The 20,398-nt window shown below is 36.4% G+C and overlaps 1 protein-coding gene across 3 annotated transcripts in view; it reads left to right on the forward strand.

Annotated features, from left to right (window-relative positions):
* The window catches only part of RYK (receptor like tyrosine kinase), a 67,610-nt gene that overhangs the window by 28,622 nt on the left and 18,590 nt on the right, over positions 1-20,398 (forward strand). For 2 of the 3 annotated variants that reach the window (XM_053903797.1, XM_053903799.1), the window contains 6 exons: positions 3,010-3,144; positions 4,697-4,783; positions 10,963-11,032; positions 17,175-17,302; positions 18,566-18,680; positions 18,835-18,994. In XM_053903797.1, coding sequence (XP_053759772.1) covers positions 3,010-3,144; positions 4,697-4,783; positions 10,963-11,032; positions 17,175-17,302; positions 18,566-18,680; positions 18,835-18,994 — 695 coding nt within the window. The remainder of the gene's footprint in view (positions 1-3,009; positions 3,145-4,696; positions 4,784-10,962; positions 11,033-17,174; positions 17,303-18,565; positions 18,681-18,834; positions 18,995-20,398) is intronic. The other variant, XM_053903798.1, reaches the window with a different exon arrangement.

Here is a 20,398-nt window from a genome sequence, read left to right on the forward strand (position 1 = left end):
TTATTGAAGAAGTTAATCATTATGAGAAGTAAGGCACCAAAAATCCCTCTTTCTGATGACTGGCTATATGAACTGTATTTCAGAGTAAGCACATAGTGCTGGTTGATGAGGGAAAATGCTTCTTTACAGAAGAATCCTAGCTAATAAATGTGGAAGGAATGATAGAATTAGAAAATCATAATTACAACCTCTGTTAAAATAATTGATTCAGAAAAAGACCATCAGTGTTAAAACCCTGTGAACAAAGGGAAATGGGATCATTTGAGGGAGCAGACTGTCATGGTGTGACTCCTCTAATGAAACTTTGCATCACTGAAAGTAGGACAACTAGATATTTTGTACTCCCACATGTGATATACCACCCATGGAGTATTTTTTGTCTCCCCTCCCCACTCCTAAGAGGTAACCTGCACCTAATTATGGCTGTGGAACTGATTGGCAGTTTACAAGAAATACAGGGATCGAAGAACAAGTTAAATGATACTTGAAGAAGCAGATGCTGAACATTCTTCAGGATAACAGAACTGGTTTCTTTAATGAGTGGCAAGAAAAAGAAAAGGGGGAAAGAGGGAATGCTCAAGATTAAATGAAATTTTAAAGAAATCATCAGTAGTTACCATCACCACCAATGAAAGAATTATATGCTCTTCAGAAAACACAATGATAGATAGGAAAGTAGTCCAGACTATTCAGAAGAAACACATTGATTTTAATGTTTAAATGTCAAGATTTGCTCAGTAGAGTCAATTCTTGATTGTGGCTATAACCTTAAAGAGATAGAGATTCAATTATTATATGCTAAAAGCAAAATGCTTTTTAAAAGTCACTTGAGGGGCGCCTGGGTGGCTCAGTTGGTTAAGTGTCCGACTTCAGCTCAGGTCATGATCTCACGGTCTGTGAGTTCGAGCCCCACATCAGGCTCTGTGCTGACAGCTCAGAGCCTGGAGCTTGCTTCAGATTCTGTGTCTCCCTCTCTCTCTGACCCTTCCCTGCTCATGCTCTGTCTCTCTCTGTCTCAAAAATAAATAAAAACATTAAAAAAAAAGTCACTTGAAATTACTTATTAAAAATATTTTTAGTTACTGTTGATAAGAAATGTACTTATTTTTGTGGACATTATCTTGAGATAGATGATTCATTTATTATGTAGGGCAAAAACAAACATTTTTTTAAAAATTCAGTGGAAATCCACTTGTATATAAATAAAAGAAAGACAAAGAGAGGAGTAAAAAAAATATTTGAAGACACAACGGCCAAGAATTTTCCAAAATAACAAAACAACAGACCATAGATCTAAGAAACTCTGAGAACTCCAGGTACGATTAAACGTATACAAATACAGATACTCACACACCTGTGTGTATCCTGTTCAAATTGCTGATCAGTAGAATCAGGTGTTGTCAGCCTAATCCTTTGGTTACAGAACTCCCAAGCCTTTCGTCTAGATCTTGTAGCAACCATTGATGACCATTGTCTAGGTCTTTTATCTCTCCCGGGAGTTTTCTTACCATGTGTTTACCAAAGCGCATAAATCTTAGAGAAGCCATTCTAGTTTCTACTTGCTAACACTGAATCTTCCTTCTATTCTAACATTTTTTCTTGGAATGAAAATTTTAAGTTATAGCTAGAAATTTTATTTTTGCTGTCAGTAAGAATGAGTGGGAAAATAGTGGAGCTGAACAACAGATGTATCTCACAATGATACAACTAGGCTGTATAAGCATGAGATTGATTAAATCAACCAGATGTTTTATTCGAAAAGATAGTCTTTTCATTTGAAAAGTTGTTTTGTTAGGAGATTATATTAGAAAATCTTTTGGGGAAAAAAACAGTCCATAAAGGGGAATAAGTTAAATTCTGTGAGTCAAGGGTGCCTGGGTGGATCAGTCAGTTGAGCATCCAACTCTTATTTTGGCTCAGGTCGTGATCCTAGGGTTGTGAGATCAAGCCCCACGTCAAGCCCCACATTCGTGCCGAGCATAGATTCTGCTTAAGATTTTCTCTCTCCTTCTGCCCCTCTCTACCACTTGTGCTCGCTCTCCCTCTCTCTCTCTTTCTCTCTCAAATGAAATAAATAAAAATAAACAAATAAAGGGGTGCCTAGGGTGCCTCTGTTAAATGTCCAACTCTAAATCTTGGTTCAGGTCATGATCTCAGGGTTTGTGAGATCGAGCCCCACAATGGGCTGTGCACTGACAGCACAAGCCCGCTTGGGATTCTCTCTCCTTTCTGTGCCTCTCCCCCTCCCCTGCACACTATAAACAAACAAATAAACATTCTGTTAGTCAAAGCTTATTTCATTTGGGTGAAAGGCAGTTGAAGTGGTGATAATGGTAATACTCATTTTAGTGTTTCTTGTCTTAATTATGCATTTTAAGAATTTGGGATAGGTAGAAAGTGTTTCTTTAAAATTTTGTGTGGCCTTGCGGCACTTGGGTGGCTCAGTTGGTTGAGTGTCTCACTGTGATTTCACAGTTCATGGGTTCAAGCCCCACGTCGGGCCCTGTGCTGGCAACTCAGAGCCTGGAGCCTGCTTCAGATTCTGTGTCTCCTTGTCTCTCTGCCTCTCCCCCTTTTGTGTGCGCGCACGCACACTTTCTTTCTCAAAAATATATAAACATTGAAGAATAATTTTGTGTGACCTTCATAAGTAATTCTCCCTGTTCATGTGTGTGCCTTTCTCCTTTTTTTTTTTAACGCTTATTTATTTTTTGAGACAGAGCATGAATGGGGGAGGGTCAGAGAGAGAAAGGGAGACACAGAATCTCAAACAGGCTCCAGGCTCTGAGCCGTCAGCACAGAGCCTGATGCAGGGCTCGAACTCACGGACCGTGAGATCATGATCTGAGCCAAAGTCGGACGCTTAACTGACTTAGCCACCCAGGCGACCCCCATTTTGTGATTCTTACATTTATTCATTCCTGTGACTTGAGTCCTGAGGTTTGAACTGTATTAGTTGACCTTGATGGCACAATAAGGGTATTTATATTTCTTGGTCTGGCTTTGTTGGCTCCTCAGGTTATCCTACCTTGCGGATAGAGAAGAACGACCTGAGAAGTGTCACTCTTTTGGAGGCCAAAGCTAAGGTGAAGGATATAGCAATATCCAGGGAGAGGATAACTTTAAAAGATGTACTCCAAGAAGGTATTTATTTTCTTAAAATCGTTTCTCAAGGAAGATTTAATGTTAACACTATAAAATTTTTTTAATTTCAGATTGTAAGAATTTCATGTCTTTGTGTCTAAGGATAGAAGTATACAATTTATTTCCTTTCTAAAACTGATTTTTATTTTCTCTTTCTTTAGATCTTTAATTTGCTGTAATACAGCTTTGGTGTAATTCTTGATTTTTCGGTATATTAAAGCATTAATGTACTTACTAATGTACTTATGTATTAAATGTGTTATGTATTAAGACATAATGTACTTATGTATTAAATATGTATAGAAATATATGTATTTGTATATATTAGCATTTAAATACTACCTTTAAATATATTTTCTGTTCTTGTTTAAAGATCATCACTACCTAGCAAGCCTGTTTCAAATATTCTAAGTAATTTTCTCTGTGACAGATAGTATGGGGATGGAGCAGATGGAACAAGCATGGGCTTTGGAGTCCCATGATTTGTCACCTGTGTGACCTTGGAGAACTCATTTAATGTCTTCCATGTCCAGTTTCCTTTTCTGCACTTGGACTAGTAGTGAAGATTAGATGAAATGATGTACATTAAATGAACTTACGCATAATAGATGTTTGGTAGATTTTAGTACCCTTCCCTTTCCCACCTGTTGGTCCTTGTTTTGTTTCTTGAATTTTAGGGTATTGATTGAGGAGATGCTGAATGAGGACCAAAATTAATAATAAAGTACTTCATTGAGTTGAGTGCCTCAAGTTGTTAAAGAGAGAATTACCTTTTTCCCCCTTCCACAATCCAGTTTGTAATGTTTTGAATGCATATGAGTCATTCTGAATTCATCTCTTGGTTGAGATGCTTATAGGTCAATCACAGCTAAGAGAGAGGTTTGAACTGTCCCCAGTGACAAGTAGTAATTAAAAGAAGCAAAAATTTTTGGTCTGTTTTTGAATGTATGAGGGGCGTCCATTGTTCTCTTTTGTTATTGTTCTGAAGCTAAGCTTAGAAACTCATAAATGCCTCTAATGGATACCCCATTACTGAGTTCCAGTGTTCCTGGCTATATCATTAGTTTATTTAGGATGATTCAGAAAGGATTCTCATATACTTGGTTTAAATATGGTATTTCTAAAAGCAAGTTAAAGGGTGCCTGGGTGACTCGGTTAAGTGTCTGACTTTTGGTTTCTGCTCAGGTCATAATCTCATGGTTTGTGAGATAGAGCCCTGTGCTCTCAGTGCGGAGCCTGCTTGGGATTTTCTCTCTCCCTGTCTCTCTGTCCCTCCCTGCTTGTGTGTGTGTATGTGTGTGTGTGTGTGTGTGCGCGCACGTTCTTTCTCAAAAAATAAATAAACTTAAAAAAAAACAAAAGCAAGTTAAAATATTTCATAGTTACAAAGAATTTCTAATAGTCATTAAAAAACCAAAGATTTAGGTGAGAATAATGTTGCTGATCACATATGTCCTTGTTATGTTTAAGTTATATTGTGCCAGGAAGTTTTGTGCTTATAGTTTTATGAAGGTTATCATATGATCTCATTAATTATTATTTTTCCTTCTAGGTACTTTTGGGCGTATTTTCCATGGGATTTTAGTAGATGAAAAAGATCCAAATAAAGAAAAACAAGCATTTGTAAAAACAGTTAAAGGTAGGGTTTTTTTCCATACTGTTACCAAAATGTTTTCCTAAGGTAGATCATGCCAGTGAGATTCTGTCTCCGATTCTGAGTCTGCACCAGACCTTTAAGTCAGTTCATGTGAGTTTAGCTCATATGAGGCTAACTTTTGAGGATATTTGGCTTGTTTTCATAAGATATAGAAAAAAAGGTCTAATAATTTAAGATGTTAAACACTTACTAGGTATTACTTGAGCTTGTAGTTAAATTACATCAATTTGACTTCATTGTTGCTATATGTAATACTGTGTTTTTCTTAGGTAAAAGTTGTTTCTTTCCTCTTAAAAACACTGTTACTTATTTTTCCTCCTCCCCACTCCCAATACTGCTGTCTACAAAGAATAAAAAACACACACCCTGTCCCCCCTCCTCCACCCCAGACTCATAGTACCTTACATGAATAGGCTTGTTTATCTTCCTCCCACTTCCCTGCCTTTTTTTTTTTTTTGCTGTTATATGTAATGCTGCAAAAAATATCCATGTGTTTATGTATCCTTCTTGGCTTAGTTTTATAGGTATAGCCATAGTTGACATTGTTGCCCCAACAGGTATTTGCATTTAAAATTTAGATAGATGTTGTCAGATTGTTTTCTAAAGGGTATATCACACTAGTTAATGTTATCATGAACAGAATATCTATTTTCACATATTCTTTTGGAGCAATATGATGCCTAATTTTTCACTTTATAATTGATATTTGTAAAAGCTTAAATCTTAGTTAAATTTGATCATTTTAAGAAAAAGAAAAATGTAATTTATAGGGTGTTTAATGTCTGACAGTGTCTGATATGGACTGAGATGACAAGATGTTAATTTTGAAAAAACAAATAATAGCATTTTGATGCAGAAATTGAGGAAAAAATTAAATTCCATTTTATATGTAAGAGGTGACATTTTATGAAGTTTTCAAAGTTAATTTATAAGAACTTATGTTTCTAAATCTACTTAAATGAATTGATGGAAAAGTTTGAAGGATTTATGTTGTTTCTAAAAAGTTGTACTAACCTTAAAAATAAGGGTAATTTGATTTCTTTTAATTTAGCAAAATTGCTTGCTTAACACACACTTGCCATTCACGCATTGTTTTCTAAACGGTTTAACTTATTATACTGTTCAGTATATATTTTATCTACCTACCTCTCCTAGCCCCAAAGCATTTTTAAAGGTTAATATTTAAGTTTGGTCCGTTAGGTTTTCTGACTAGGTTTGAAAGATATTTTACATATTACCGTTTATAAATATAGAATTTGAACCCTTAGTTTAATACTGTTGACTTTTGTTACATTTTCCCCCATTTTTAAGGAAACATTTCTCTGTGATTTTAATATTTCTTCTGGAGTTTATAAATCTGCGGTTAGTTTACAACTAGGCTGTCACTAATTTCTTCTGAATGAATCTTGAATTAGCAAAAGAACTTTCTATGTATAATTGGGTTGACTTAGGGTTGGAAAGGAGAAAAAAAGGAAATAATAGTGATAAGAAAACACAATGCAGATTCTGGGACTGTTTCACAAGATAAGATTTCTCCTTCCGGATACGCTTGAAATTGTAGTCAATTGGTTGTTTCTACGCCTTAACCACTGTGATTGTAATGTTCCTTCTGAGCTAGATGGAAACAAGAGAAAGCACAGTGAGTCCTTAGCCAAGATATAGTTACGGTTTACATGAGAAACAAAGAGGAAGTGCATTGACCACAGTCGTTGGCGCAGAATTGTTAGATAACTCCATATGATTGGGTATCTCGAGATTTATTTTTTTGGAATTTTTTTTTAATTGAAGCTATGAAAATCTGGCATATTTCTTTCACAAATCTGTATGCTTTGTTACTTGCCACACAATTAGAAATGTAGCTTAAAATGTAAAAAATAATTTTTTAAAAGATTATTGACCTTTACCTTTAGACATAAGCAAGAAATTGGAATTTGGCTTCATAAAAAATTTGTAAATTTGCACAGAGACTTAATAGACATTCCAGTCTATTATTTATGTTGTTTCTAAAAAGTTGTACTAACCTTAAAAATAACAATAATGTTATTATATATGTATATTACATATAAAACATAAGTTGTGTGTGTGTGTGTGTGTGTGTATAATGTATAAGAGATAAATTTCCAGAGATTGAAATTAAGAATCTGAATCTTGGGGCGCCTGGGTGGCGCAGTCGGTTAAGCGTCCGACTTCAGCCAGGTCACGATCTCGCGGTCCGTGAGTTCGAGCCCCGCGTCAGGCTCTGGGCTGATGGCTCGGAGCCTGGAGCCTGTTTCCGATTCTGTGTCTCCCTCTCTCTCTCTGCCCCTCCCCCGTTCATGCTCTGTCTCTCTCTGTCCCAAAAATAAATAAAAAACGAAAAAAAAAAAAGAATCTGAATCTCATACAGTGAATATTGTGAAATTGAATTCCATGAAGTAAATTAATTAATTTGAGGTTATTGGTGTTGGGTTCTTATTTTGTTTTATAGTTGCTACTACTTTGCAATTTGGAAATAAATGGTTTTTTTTAAGCATTTGTTCTTCTTGTAACTTGTAAATATTTTATAGTATTCTTTTCAAATGTGCACATCTTAAAATAGATCTTTCAGTATTTAAAATTAAAAGACTTAGACTAGACTGGGAAGGGAATCCAGGAAAATGGTTTTTTCTTACTAAATGGATAAAATTATTTTTTCTCCAACTCCAACTGTTCTTAGATCATCATCTAGTTCAAGTGTCCCTTGCTTAATAGAGTATGCTTATTAAATTTAATAATTTGAAGAAAATTAGGCATAAAATAACATGTCCTGAAATTGACTTTTATTTGGATCTTCATGCCAGTTGACAGGAAGGTCACCACTTATTAACTGGGTGCCGATTTCCAGATATTACTAGATTTCAATCTGAAAAAGACCCTGACAGTCCCCAAATCGTCCTGGTCGTAATTTGATTAAAATTTATTTAGATTACAGAAAAAGAAATAAAGGCACATTCTGCCATTCCTAGATGATCCTAAATTTTGAGCAGTTTTTAGACAACTAGAGTTTATTCTGGCAGACATCAGTGTGATGCACGTTTTCCAAAGAAGTACCAAGTGTTTCAAGCCCTTGGCTTTTCGTCCGCCCATTTTACATTCCTACAAAGGTTTAAACTAAGTGAAGCTGTCTGGAAAAGTGGACACTACTAGCAAGTTGTTGAAGAGGGAGTGATTCCACTAGTTAGTCTTGGAAGAAAATGAAGTTTGTGATTGCTTAGCTTTGACAGTTGCACTTTTAAGGAGTAAATGTGACACATACTCATAGTACTTGACTTCAGTGATCTGGATTTTACTCTTGGTTTGGCATTTTACTATGTAGGGCTGGGATGTGAATCTTGGCTTTGCCAGTCTTTGTATCTTTTTCTCCCTCTTGTTGCATTGATCAGAAGCTTTGCAAGTTACTACTATTTTTACTGTTGACATACAAATTAGTTATTGGTTTCTTTGAAATCAGTGTTGTTGTTGTTATTATTTTTAGAGAGTGCTAGCAGGGGAGAGGGGCAGATGCAGAAAGAGAGAGGGAATCCTAAGCAGGCTCCATGGTCAGCACGGAGCCTGACGCAGGGCTCGATCCTACGACCCTGGGATCATGACCTGAGCTGAAATCAAGAGTTGGACACTCAACCGATTAAGCCACCCAGGTGCCCTTGAGAGTGTTTTTAAAGATACACTATACTCAGGGTGCCTGGGTGGCTCAGTAGGTTGAGTGTCCGACTTTGGCTCAGGTCATGATCTCATGGCTCTTGAGTTCAAGTCCCGTGTTGGGCTCTGACAGCTCAGAGCCTGGACCCTGCTTCGGATTCTGTGTCTCCTTCTCTGTCTCTGCCCCTCTTCCACTCGCTCTGTCTCTCTCTCAAAAATAAAAACATTAAAAATAAATAAATAAATAAGTAAATAAAAGGTACACTATACTCATAATTTTTTTTTTATATCTACAGGCCAGTTTTTTTTTAATTTTATTTTTTATTTTTTAAAATTTACATCCAAATTAGTTAGCATATAGTGCAACAATGATTTCAGGAGTAGATTCCTTAGTGCCCCTTACCCATTTAACCCATCCCCTCTCCCACAACCCCTCCTGTAACCCTCAGTTTGTTCTCCATATTTATGAGTCTCTTCTGTTTTGTCCCCCTCCCTGTTTTTATATTATTTTTATTTCCCTTCCCTTATGTTCATCTGTTTTGTCTCTTAAAGTCCTCATATGGGTGAAGTCATACGATTTTTGTCTTTCTCTGACTAATTTCACTTAACATAATACCCTCCAGTTCCATCCATGTAGTTGCAAATGGCAAGATTTCACTTTTGGTTGCTGAGTAATATTCCGTTGTATATATACAACACATCTTTATCCATTCATCCATGGGTGGACATTTCGGCTCTTTCCATACTTTGGCTATTGTCGCTAGTGCTGCTATAAACGTGGGGGTGCATGTGTCCCTTTGAAGTGGCATACCTGTATCCCTTGGATAAATACCTAGTAGTGCAATTGCTGGGTTGTAGGGTAGTTCTGTTTTTAGTTTTTTGAGGAACCTCCATACTGTTTTCCAGAGTGGCTGCACCAGCTTGCATTCCCATCTTCAGGCTGGTTTTTAAAAAACTGAAACTCATTTCCAATTTTATAATGAAAATATGCCATTCACTTAATGGAAATGTTCTTTTTAAATAGTGGAGAAAATCCTCATTATTAAAGTAGTGGCCCCTGTAAGATGAAGAATGCTTATAGATTTGTGCAGATATTTGCTGACTTAAAATTCCTTTGGAGGCGCAAACTAAAGATACTAGTAAATTGCATTATTGTGTTTTGTGTTTCAAAAACATTGAACTAAAAGCCAATTATAGTTCTGTTACTTTGGACCAAAAACCATAAGTTCAGATGCTAAAAATAAAATGGAATAATCATACTAGTTTTGGGTATTATATGATAATTACATTTTTTTCTATTAATTTAATATCAGTTCTTTTTGTTTGCTAGCTTTTAACTCAGACAGGTAAGAAGAAAATAAAAGGGCCACAATCTCCCTTCAGAACCCCTGTGGTCATTTTTTTTTTATAGTTTTATGTTTCTAAGGTTTGAACATGTAAATTGAAGAGAAAGGTGCAAAATTTAAATTCTCCCATCTCTAAACCTAACCATCATTAACAATTTATTATTATTCTCTTCATGAGTAAGAAAAAAAATGTGTTCAGATGTATCTAATTTTTCAAATAATTTGTTTTTAAAACATAACTGGTCACTCAAACAATTTGTCACCTTGGTTTTAAAATTTAATATATCTTGGAGATCTTCTGTCATACATAGAGACTTAAATCTTATTTTTTAAAAGTAATTGCATAGTATCCCAGTGTGCTAATTTAACTGATTCTCTTTTGATGGGCACTTTGGGTTGTTTTGAATTTTTTGCTATTACAAGTGAACAATATTCTTGTTACATTATATGTAGATGAACTTTTGTGACTGTATCTGTAGATTATGCTCTTAATAGTGGGCTGATGATGTAGAGTATATGTATTTTTGCACTTTGCTGGGTATTGCTTCCCTCACTTTCCCAAGATGCTATTGATGAACCTGTTTCATCACACTCCTGCCCAAACTGGCAGGTAGCTGATTGTTTTTGTCCCACTCTGACCAAGAAAATGATACCTCTTAATTTAGTTTGTTTGTCTTTACAGAAGGGTGAGGCTAAAAGTCATTTTGTAATTTTTTTGGTCATTTGTGTTGCTTTTTTTCAGTAAAGTGTATGCTTTTATCTTTTGACTCTTTAAATTTTTTTCTTATTGGTTTGTAGGAGTTCTTTAAAGAAGGGGAAAAAATGAAATTAGTCCTTTATGTATATTTTTCCAGCCTGCTACTACTTTCATTACTTTTTTTATGGAACCTTACTTAATTTCTAATTTTTACATACTCAAATTTATTCTTCATGGCTTCTGTTAATGTTCATCTATTAAATGAAACACTGCCTGTTGCAATAGAATTTTGTAATATTTTGTAATTTGATAATAGAAATAGGCTAGACCTATGTAGATTTACCTGTATCTTATAATGAAAATTCATCCTATAGTTTGAGATAAATTTTTGCTAATAGCAGAATAGGTCTTGTCACATATATAGTGTTAACATCCACGACAATGTCCTTTTCTTTATATAGATCAAGCTTCTGAAATTCAGGTGACAATGATGCTCACTGAAAGTTGTAAGCTACGAGGTCTTCATCACAGGTGAGGAAAACTACCCAGCATTTAAGTGTTAAGCATGGTAACATTGTATGCTACATTTATATTTAAGAAAGTTGTGATATGTTCTGAATTGAAAGCTTTTTGGAATGCCCTTATTTTTTAAATAGAATATCAGTGAAAAAAATTAAAAAATGCAATAGATTCTAAGGAAGAAAAGAAAACATAGCTGGATAAAACATAGCTAAACTTTTGAGAAAGGGAGTTTTTACATATTTGTGTGCATATTATTCTTTAAAAAATAGGATAGTGATATATATCTGCTATACTCTCTGTCAAAAATAAATAAACATTTAAAAAAATTTAAAAAAAAAAGGCGCCAGGGTGGCTCAGTCGGTTAAGCATACAACTTTGGCTCAGGTCATGATCTCGTGGTCTGTGAGTTCAAGCCCTGTTTCTAGCTCTGTGATGACAGCTCGAAGCCTGGAGCCTCCTTCAGATTCTGTGTCTCCCTCTCTCTCTTCCCCTCCTCCATTCATGCTCTGTCTCTTTCTCTGTCAAAAATAAATAAACATTAAAAAAATTTTTTTTTTAAATATCTGCTATGAGGGGTGCCTAGGTGGCTCAGTCGGTCAAGCATCCAACTATTGGTTTTGCCTCATGGGTTCTCACAGTTTGTGAGTTCAAGCCCCTACATTGGGCTTCAAGCTGACAGTACAGAGCCTGCTTGGGATTCTCTCCCTCTCTTGCTCATTCTCTGTCTCTCAAAATAAATAAATAAAAACTTGAAAAAAAATATTAAAAAAATATTTAAAAAATACCTGCTATGAAATTCTTTAACATAGAATACCAGAGATAAGAATAATAAACACCAGTAATCCCATCTCCTAAATTTAGTGAAAGTTAACATTTTACCACTTTTGTTTGGTGTATATAAATGTCTATTATCTACCTAGGTGATACATAGATATTTAGGAGTGTAGAAATATTTTAAAGTAAACTAGACATCTCAGCACTTAAATTCATTTCCAGACTGCAATTCCCCTCCCCCCATGAAGATTTTTTTTTTAAATATTTATTTATTGAGAGAGAGGGAACAAGTCGGGGAGGGGCAGAGAGAGAGGGAGGGAGAATCCAAGCAGGCTCTGCGCTGTCAGCGCAGAACCCAATGTGGGGCTGAACCTCACGAACCGTGAGATGACCCAAGCTGAAAATCAAGAGTCAAATGCTTAATGACTGAACCACCCAGGTGCTCCGAAGATGTTTTCATATAATCATAATACCATTATTATCTTTAACAAGGTTAACAGGCTTCTTAATATAACAGAGCAATGTATCTAACTTTTTATATAAGTAACTATGAATTCATATCTACATTTAAAAAAGATTTGGAGCAGTTCATCGAATGGTTGACCAGGATCTTGTCATTAGGTCATAGTATGGTTTTTAAGAAATACTTGTAGTTCTGTATGAAGAACTTTAAAAAAAAAAAAACAACTCATATCAGTCCTCTTACAGAGCTATAACAAAAGCTCTATCTTCTGAAACAAAAAGGACTTAAATATCGTATCTCAACATGCTGCAGTATCAGTATTGGGGCAAGGTTTTTAAAAAGAAAAACTACATAGAGTCAGCTTAATTTGTATGCCTATTGCAGATTTGGTTGCATATGTTTAAAAAAATGGGTCAGTGACCATCCCTGTTGGAAGATATTTATGGACTTCTGGGGAAACACACACACACACACACACACACACACACACACACACACAAGTGATGCATGCAAAAGGCATCATGCATTTTAATTTCTTTGTACTTTGAGCAGTTACTTTAGTTCTGCCAAAAAATAAGATGACTATGCAGAGTTTTATTTTTGAGTTTCATTTATACTTTGGTTCCTATTTGAAAGAATTTGAGAAGCTAAAAAGAAGGCAGCAGTAGTGAGAGCAATAAAATGGTAATGAAAGTCGAGTTTTATGGCTTTGTGATGGTGGAGGAGAAAACAAATAACCCAACAATAAGGATACAAATATTTTTGCTGTGATTGAACATAAAACATCTTTTAGTTTCTGGGGAAACATTAAAAGTTGATGAATCTCAGTATTAGAAGGGAAAGAAACAAATGTTCTTTGGGGGAGGAAAAAAGTTTTCCTAGTTTCAAATCCTCAAGTAGATGTCACATTAGGCTTATCATACTTGGGGCATTGATTAATATAATGAACAGATACACTTTTTAGTTTCATTGAGCATAAAAAAGCCCAGGGTGTCTGAAAAAATTGAACATACAGTAATGGTCGGACTGAGGATGTCCCATTGAAGGGTTAAAGTCAAGTGATTGAAGAATGTTACCTTCCATTGGTCTGATTCAGTCCAAGTATAGAACGTATTTACAGAGGAATGCATGGATAACATTCCTGAGATTATATTTTATAAAAAATACATTTTGTTTCCTTTGAGTAACAAAACAAGAACTGGATAATGGTCATTTAGAAATGTCCTTCTTGACCAGACTGGAAGTGCTTGATGTTCTATTCTGCTGACTCTGAGAGGAAGAGCCAAAAGTGTTTAATACTAGTATGTAATGTAACCTAGTATTTAGGTACCTACCTAGTATTCTTACCCTGATAAAAGGTCTGTACACTTCACAGAAGTGGGAAACAGGGATAAATGTAGACAAAGCCAAGATTTTCCCAAGAAGCAGTTTTATATCCACTGTAGCCTAGGTGCTTTGGCTGAATAACGTTCAGAGCAAGTATTTGCAGCATTTCTCATGTGGCTTTAGCCTGTACGGTTTTCCAGCATCCTATCAGGATGAATTAGCAGCCCAGGACACCTTAGGTGATGGAATGCCACATGCTGAATAGGGCTCATACTGGACATTCAGCGGTTGGGGAAAGTCTTCTAAAGGCAGATTGTCTAGTTTGGTCATGGCTAATTGTTCTTCCTGGCTGTAGAGTAATACCAGGACTCCTAGTTTTTAATGAGTATCATGGGTGCGTCTGTGCATTTATTTGTTCATTCTCTTATTCTAATTCATTTAGCACCAGTTTTGTACTTGGAACTCTGCTAGGCCTGAGGGACAAAAATGAACTAATGATCTTCAGTGTTCATATTGTACAACTTATCAAGCCAACAAAATACACTTAGTAAGAAATGACACCTCATTTCAGAATTTAACTTTTTAAAACTGGTTGTGGCACGCAATTCCACATGCAAAGCATGTTTACTTCATGTTTTAACATTCCAAGAGTAAGAATTGTAAAGTGTTGATATATTTTAAGTATTTTGAAATTCTTTTTATTCCTTTTTCTACTGGAATTTATGAGAATAATATTTACTGTAAATTGAAATACCTGTATAAATAAAAAGATACCAATTTATTTTAATTACATCCGAAGTGCTTCATATTAAAGTACTGTTGAGTTATTTCTGTGTGCAGTTTGGCTCTCCATTGGCCTGAAGTTGCCTGGTGGTGACCTCACACTGAGTGCCTCCCGGCCCTCACTCTGCAGGCACGCTTGGCAAGACTGAGAACTGCGTGCAGTTGTCTCATGTCCCCACAGAACCTTCCCTGTTTCTACCTTGTTCTTGCCTACAGCACCAGTATCTACTCTCATCCGCTCTTCATCTAGGTCCCGGATCTTCCTTTTTATTCTCCTTTTCTTTATAAAATGGATAGAATGAAGGCCAGCCATTTGTACTTTAAAACATGTTCATGCAGGGGTGCCCAGGTGGTTCAGTTGGTTAAGTGTCTGACTTTGGCTCAGATTGTGGCCTCACGGTTCGTGGGTTCGCGCTCCACGTGGGGCTCTGTGCTGACAGCTCAGAGCCTGGAGCCTGCTTCAGATTCTGTGTCTCCCTCTGTCTCTGCCCCTCCCCTGCTTGCGCTCTGTCTCTGTCTTTCAAAAATAAATAAAATATTTAAAAAATTTAAAAAAAACATGTTCATGCAACTTGTTACCTCTCCTAGAGGGCTTTTAATCCCCTGGTGATAGAGCAAATGATTTGATCTCAAACAGCAAACTTACTGTGCCTGGATAAAATACCTTTAACTCTGCTCAGTGAATTTCAGACCTGAGGAGAGGAGCAGAGAAATAATTTTGGGGATGTTAGATCAGGTAACTCTTCACATTACACCTAAAATCATTGTGTGCTCAGTTAAACCTGAATGCAAACCTGTTGTACTCATTTTAGTGTGCATGGGACTTGGTAAGAAAAGAGGCAGTGTTACTTCCCATGCATTCCTTCTTGCTCTCCCGGGAGGGAATATCCAGTGAGCCAGGGAAAAGCAAAGGGTTTTGGAACTGGATGAAGTTTTGAATTTTCTTCTCCATGCACTTGTTGTTTGTGCTTGGCAGATAACCTAACCTCTCTTTGCATGGGTTTCTTCACTCAACTGAGTGGGACTAATCATCACTGCCACTCTTAGGCTGTAATGGCAAGCAGAAGCTGTACTAGGTTTTTTTGTGCAGGTCTACTAATCTCTTGAGTCCTCATTTTCTTTTTTTTTTTTTATTTTTTATTTTTATTTTTTTTTAAATTTTTTTTTTTCAACGTTTTGTATTTTATTTTTGGGACAGAGAGAGACAGAGCATGAACGGGGGAGGGGCAGAGAGAGAGGGAGACACAGAATCGGAAACAGGCTCCAGGCTCCGAGCCAACAGCCAAGAGCCTGACGCGGGGCTCGAACTCACGGACCGCGAGATCGTGACCTGGCTGAAGTCGGACGCTTAACCGACTGCGCCACCCAGGCGCCCCTTGAGTCCTCATTTTCTGCTGCTTAGGGGTCAGTGCTTTCCCTATTAGTAAGTCCTACATAGCAGTAGAGGAGTCCGCAGCTTTCACTTGTGCGCCGTTGGGTCAGAGTTGTGTGACTGTGGTTTTAAGAGAGACACATGCTCAATTGAAACAATTTAGAAAAAAACAAAACAGAAAAAGCAAGATAGAAATGATCTAAAGCCCCACAACTCAAAGACAACAACTTTTAATTCTTGTCATATTTCTGTGCAGAGTTTTATTATTCTCCCATCTTTGAAATTATCCTGCACACATATGTAAATTTTGTATCTTGCTTTCATATAAGATAAACTTTTACTCTTCTTAACATCTCTTTGTGACCATTTAATTGTTATGTACTATCCTGCTATTTGGGTGTGCTGTTAGTTGTTTGTAACTTTTTGCTATTAATATTTCATTAACTATCCTTGTTCATGTAGCTTTTTAATGTTTGATATTATTTCTTTATTAAATATCCTTAGAGGCAGAATTTACTAAGTTAAGGAGTAGGATCGTTTTTAAGGCTGTGATACTTGTGTTATTTATCAAATATTTATTAAATGCTTATTTTCTATAGCACAGAATACAAAGCATTGGGCATAAAAATAAGAATTCATGTTTTTTCCCTTTTTGGCATAGTTGGGAAAATGAGATAATTATGTAAAAAGTTACAAACCTTGAAGAAAATTAAATTATTTCCAGGTATCAATGGAAAGAGGTGTCGTCAGGAAATAGGATGAAAGTATTTATGTGTGCCATGGAAATTTAGAGAAACAATACTGTTTACTACATGGTTGGCTTTATCTTGTACATCATAACAACATTTTATGGTTGGTATGATGCCATGTTAGAGGTATGGAAACTAAGGCCAGGAGAGATGGTTGCACAAACAGTACATGGTAAATTTAGGATTTGGAAATCAGATTCTAAGTCCCATGGGACCAGCTAAGGGCATCTTGGCTTTTGTGGCAGTTGCAGCCTCTCTGAGGCCTTCTTGATAGCATATTCTGGTCCATAGTCTGCATGGGGTCTGCTTTTCTTTAATGTGTTGATGGACTAAAGAGGATGTTATAGAAACACATCAAGTCATTTTTTAGATGTTTCTGATTACCCCATAAGAGTAAAGTTTTAGTGTGACTAGAGAGTGTCTTCAGAGAATCCAGTCCACAGGAAACAACTTTGAGTTTACAGCTTTTCCCTATCTATCCACCAAGTGTATATGTGGGAAACACTGATGTCTAGTTTTAAGGGGCATTTATAACATTATTACATTTTTAATGGTTATCATGTTTTTAAGTATGCTTGAGATTTTCTGGTTTTGTTTTAGGTTACCTTTATTGCTTTTTATTAAAAATAAGCCCTTGAGGTTTTAGATTTCACTTGTCTTTCTCCTGATTTCATTATTTTGTAGAAATCTTCTTCCTATTACGCATGTGTGTATAGAAGAAGGAGAAAAGCCCATGGTGATACTGCCTTACATGAATTGGGGGAATCTTAAGTTGTTTTTACGGCAGTGCAAATTAGTAGAGGCCAATAATCCTCAGGTGAGAAAAATTTGCCCCAATACTAATTATTTGCCGGGAACTTCTGATATTATCTTTGAAAATAGATGTTAACCTTCCTATATATAAACTGTTTAAAAACCTATAAAAAGAAACTCAAAATGAACTAGAAGATATTTATACCCTGTTGATTTAGAGTAAGATGGTTTATGATTCCTGTCTTAAAGGTTGAACTCTACTGATGGCTGAACTTTTGCCTTTTATCCATTGTGTGTTTATTTATAATCACCTCAGACCCTCTCTAACACCATCTCAGCCATTTTCCTGATAACTCTTTGAAGGCACTGGTACTAGATCTCCCTTGTAGGAATGGAAACACACTTGACAGAGTCATTTGGTCCATATTATACCAAAAGCTGGTCGTGACTGGAGGTCTAGATTATGGGGATAATGGATCTGTTTTTAATATGCTTGGCTATAAGATATCGATCACTTAGGAGTTTCCTTCTCTTTGCTGCTTGTGCACATGGCTGTGAAGCATTTGGTTATATTCCAGACACATTATGATGGTAGTGGTAGTAAAGCCTAGCTGGTGTTTTGTTGCCTACTGTAACTTGTAGCTGTATTGTTTGTTTTAGAGTTTATAATGATGTACTTACTACAGTTGCCCAGAGAAAGTGGATTCAAATGCTGCATCGAGTGACCTATAAGTCAATATGCTTTGTAAATTGACAGGATTAAAGCCAGGGTTCCCCAAAAATTGTTGGAGGCTGCGGCCCATCAACATTACCTGAGGGAAGAATTTCACTCCTTAGCCCACAGTACTAGCATACTGGCTCTAGAGGAGCATATCAGTAGTGAGAGCTATAGACTTATATTAGTTTGAAAATGGTCTCCAGAGATAATCTCCTAATAAAAACTTTTGATTTTAAAGAACAGGTTATCAAATAATAAACATTTGAAATATTATCTTGAGAATTCGGCATTCATGGAACAGATATTTATTGGGCACCTATTGTAAGTCCTAGTTGTTGGGGAGATCTACCTAACAGATGAGAGAGACAGTGTGAAATAAATGGTAAGTTACATTACAGAATGATAAGTACTAGTAGATACAAATATTAGGGAGCAATGGGAACATATTCTTGGTCAAGAAGTAGCTTTTTAAAAGTCAAGTGTAGGTGTAAAGAAGTATTTTGGGATGGAGTAGGATTGTGGAATAAAATAAGTAGCTGCCATCATAATTTTTGTGCTAACTACAAGCAGTGTCATTTTTTTTTTTTTTTTTTTTTTTTTTAACCACAGGCAATTTCTCAACAAGACCTCGTACACATGGCCATTCAGATTGCCTGTGGAATGAGCTATCTGGCCAGAAGGGAAGTCATCCACAAAGACCTGGCTGCTAGGAACTGTGTGTAGGTGCCATGAGCTTGTCACTGTCCTTTGATGTTTCGTTTTCCCTGGATTTGGGCTCTCTCCAGGAGTTACTGTGGGAATTGTAAGAGTAACCCTGATTCATATGTTTTAAGCAGTCTGATTGCATTTGATGCTCATGTCTTTACTTTTCAGGATTGATGACACACTTCAAGTTAAGATCACAGACAATGCCCTCTCCAGAGACTTGTTCCCCATGGACTATCACTGTCTGGGGGACAATGAAAACAGGCCAGTTCGGTGGATGGCTCTGGAAAGTCTCGTCAATAATGAGTTCTCCAGTGCTAGTGATGTGGTAAGTGCTGGGAATCTTGTATATCAATAGAATGGTGAAGAGGCTTTATGTTTTAATTTTTTTTCTATATATTTTTTTAAATTTAGTAACTGTTCCCTGAAATGTTTCATTGAGAAAGCAAGTGTAGTTAGCTCCAGTCAGCCAGTTCATGGAAAGATGCTGTGACTCAGACCATGGGCCATCAATGTGTGTAATCACGTTTCATCCTCAGAGTAACCCTGTGAGGGGGCTGTTAACACTATGAAGTAGCTAGACACGAATATCCCAGTTTTAAAGGTAGATACTAAGGCTTAGAGAGATTTCAGTATTTGGGTTTTTTTTTTCTTATGTAAGTCTCAGAAGAACCAAGTGATTGCCAGATCATAAAGATTTATTGTTCCTTTCAAACATCCTCTTCTAACATTATGAACTGTGTTATTTGTAATTCCCCAGATGCCACTCTCTTCCCTTTTGTCTGTTTCTGAGTAGTTCTGCCCACCAGAGAAGATCATATAGTGGGATCCTTTATACTTAGTGATGAATAGTTTCAGTAGCCACGTTTACTTGTGGGTATTTTGTAGACATTTTAAATTGCTTTTAATTTCTCACTTTTTAGTCTGATTTGAAAGATGGATTTATTTTTCTATCTCAGTACAGTTTGTTACTGTAGCTGAATAGAGATTAGGTAAAACTTTTGCTTATAGGTTCGCCCTCTGTGACCACTCAATGATACGTTAGTATTAAATATAAAACCATAAGAGACTTGAATGCAGAGAGCAAACTGAGGGTTGATGGGGGTTGGGGAAGGGGAGAAATGGGTGATGGGCATTGAGGAGGGCACTTGTTGGGATGAGCACTGGGTATTGTATGTAAACGATGAGTCACAGGAATCTACCCCCAAAGCCAAGAGCACACTGTATACACTATATATTGGCTAACTTGACATAAATTTTTAAAAATAAATAAATATAAAATCTTATAGAATTGTTTGCTTTGAAGTTTCAACTGTAAAAATTGGGCTTACTATATCCTTGTATCTTGTGTTTACATCAATAGATTTTGTTTATAATATAGGGTTACCCTTTTACTTCTAAGTTTGTGTGCTTTAAGGATTACTCTTCTAATGCCCTCATTTCCTTAGTTGTATTAGTGTCCTCTGGATGCTGTAACAAACTATGCAACCTTGGTGGTAAAACAAGAGAGGTTTATTCTCACAATTGAATTCTGGAGGTCAGATGTCTGATATGAAGGTGTAGGCAGGGCCATGCTCCCTCCAGAGCCCCTAAGGGGGAAACTTTCCTTGTTTTTTCCAGCTGCTGATGGCTGTTGGGATTTCTTGGCTCATGGCTGCATCTCTCTGCTGCATGTTCCTATCACCTTCTCTTCTGTGTGTGTCTGTCTCTTAAAACTCCTTCTGCCTGTCTC

This window comes from Panthera pardus, unplaced genomic scaffold, assembly GCF_024362965.1.
Source record: "Panthera pardus isolate Hobbes unplaced genomic scaffold, ASM2436296v1 HiC_scaffold_16, whole genome shotgun sequence".
Lineage (NCBI taxonomy): Eukaryota > Metazoa > Chordata > Mammalia > Carnivora > Felidae > Panthera > Panthera pardus.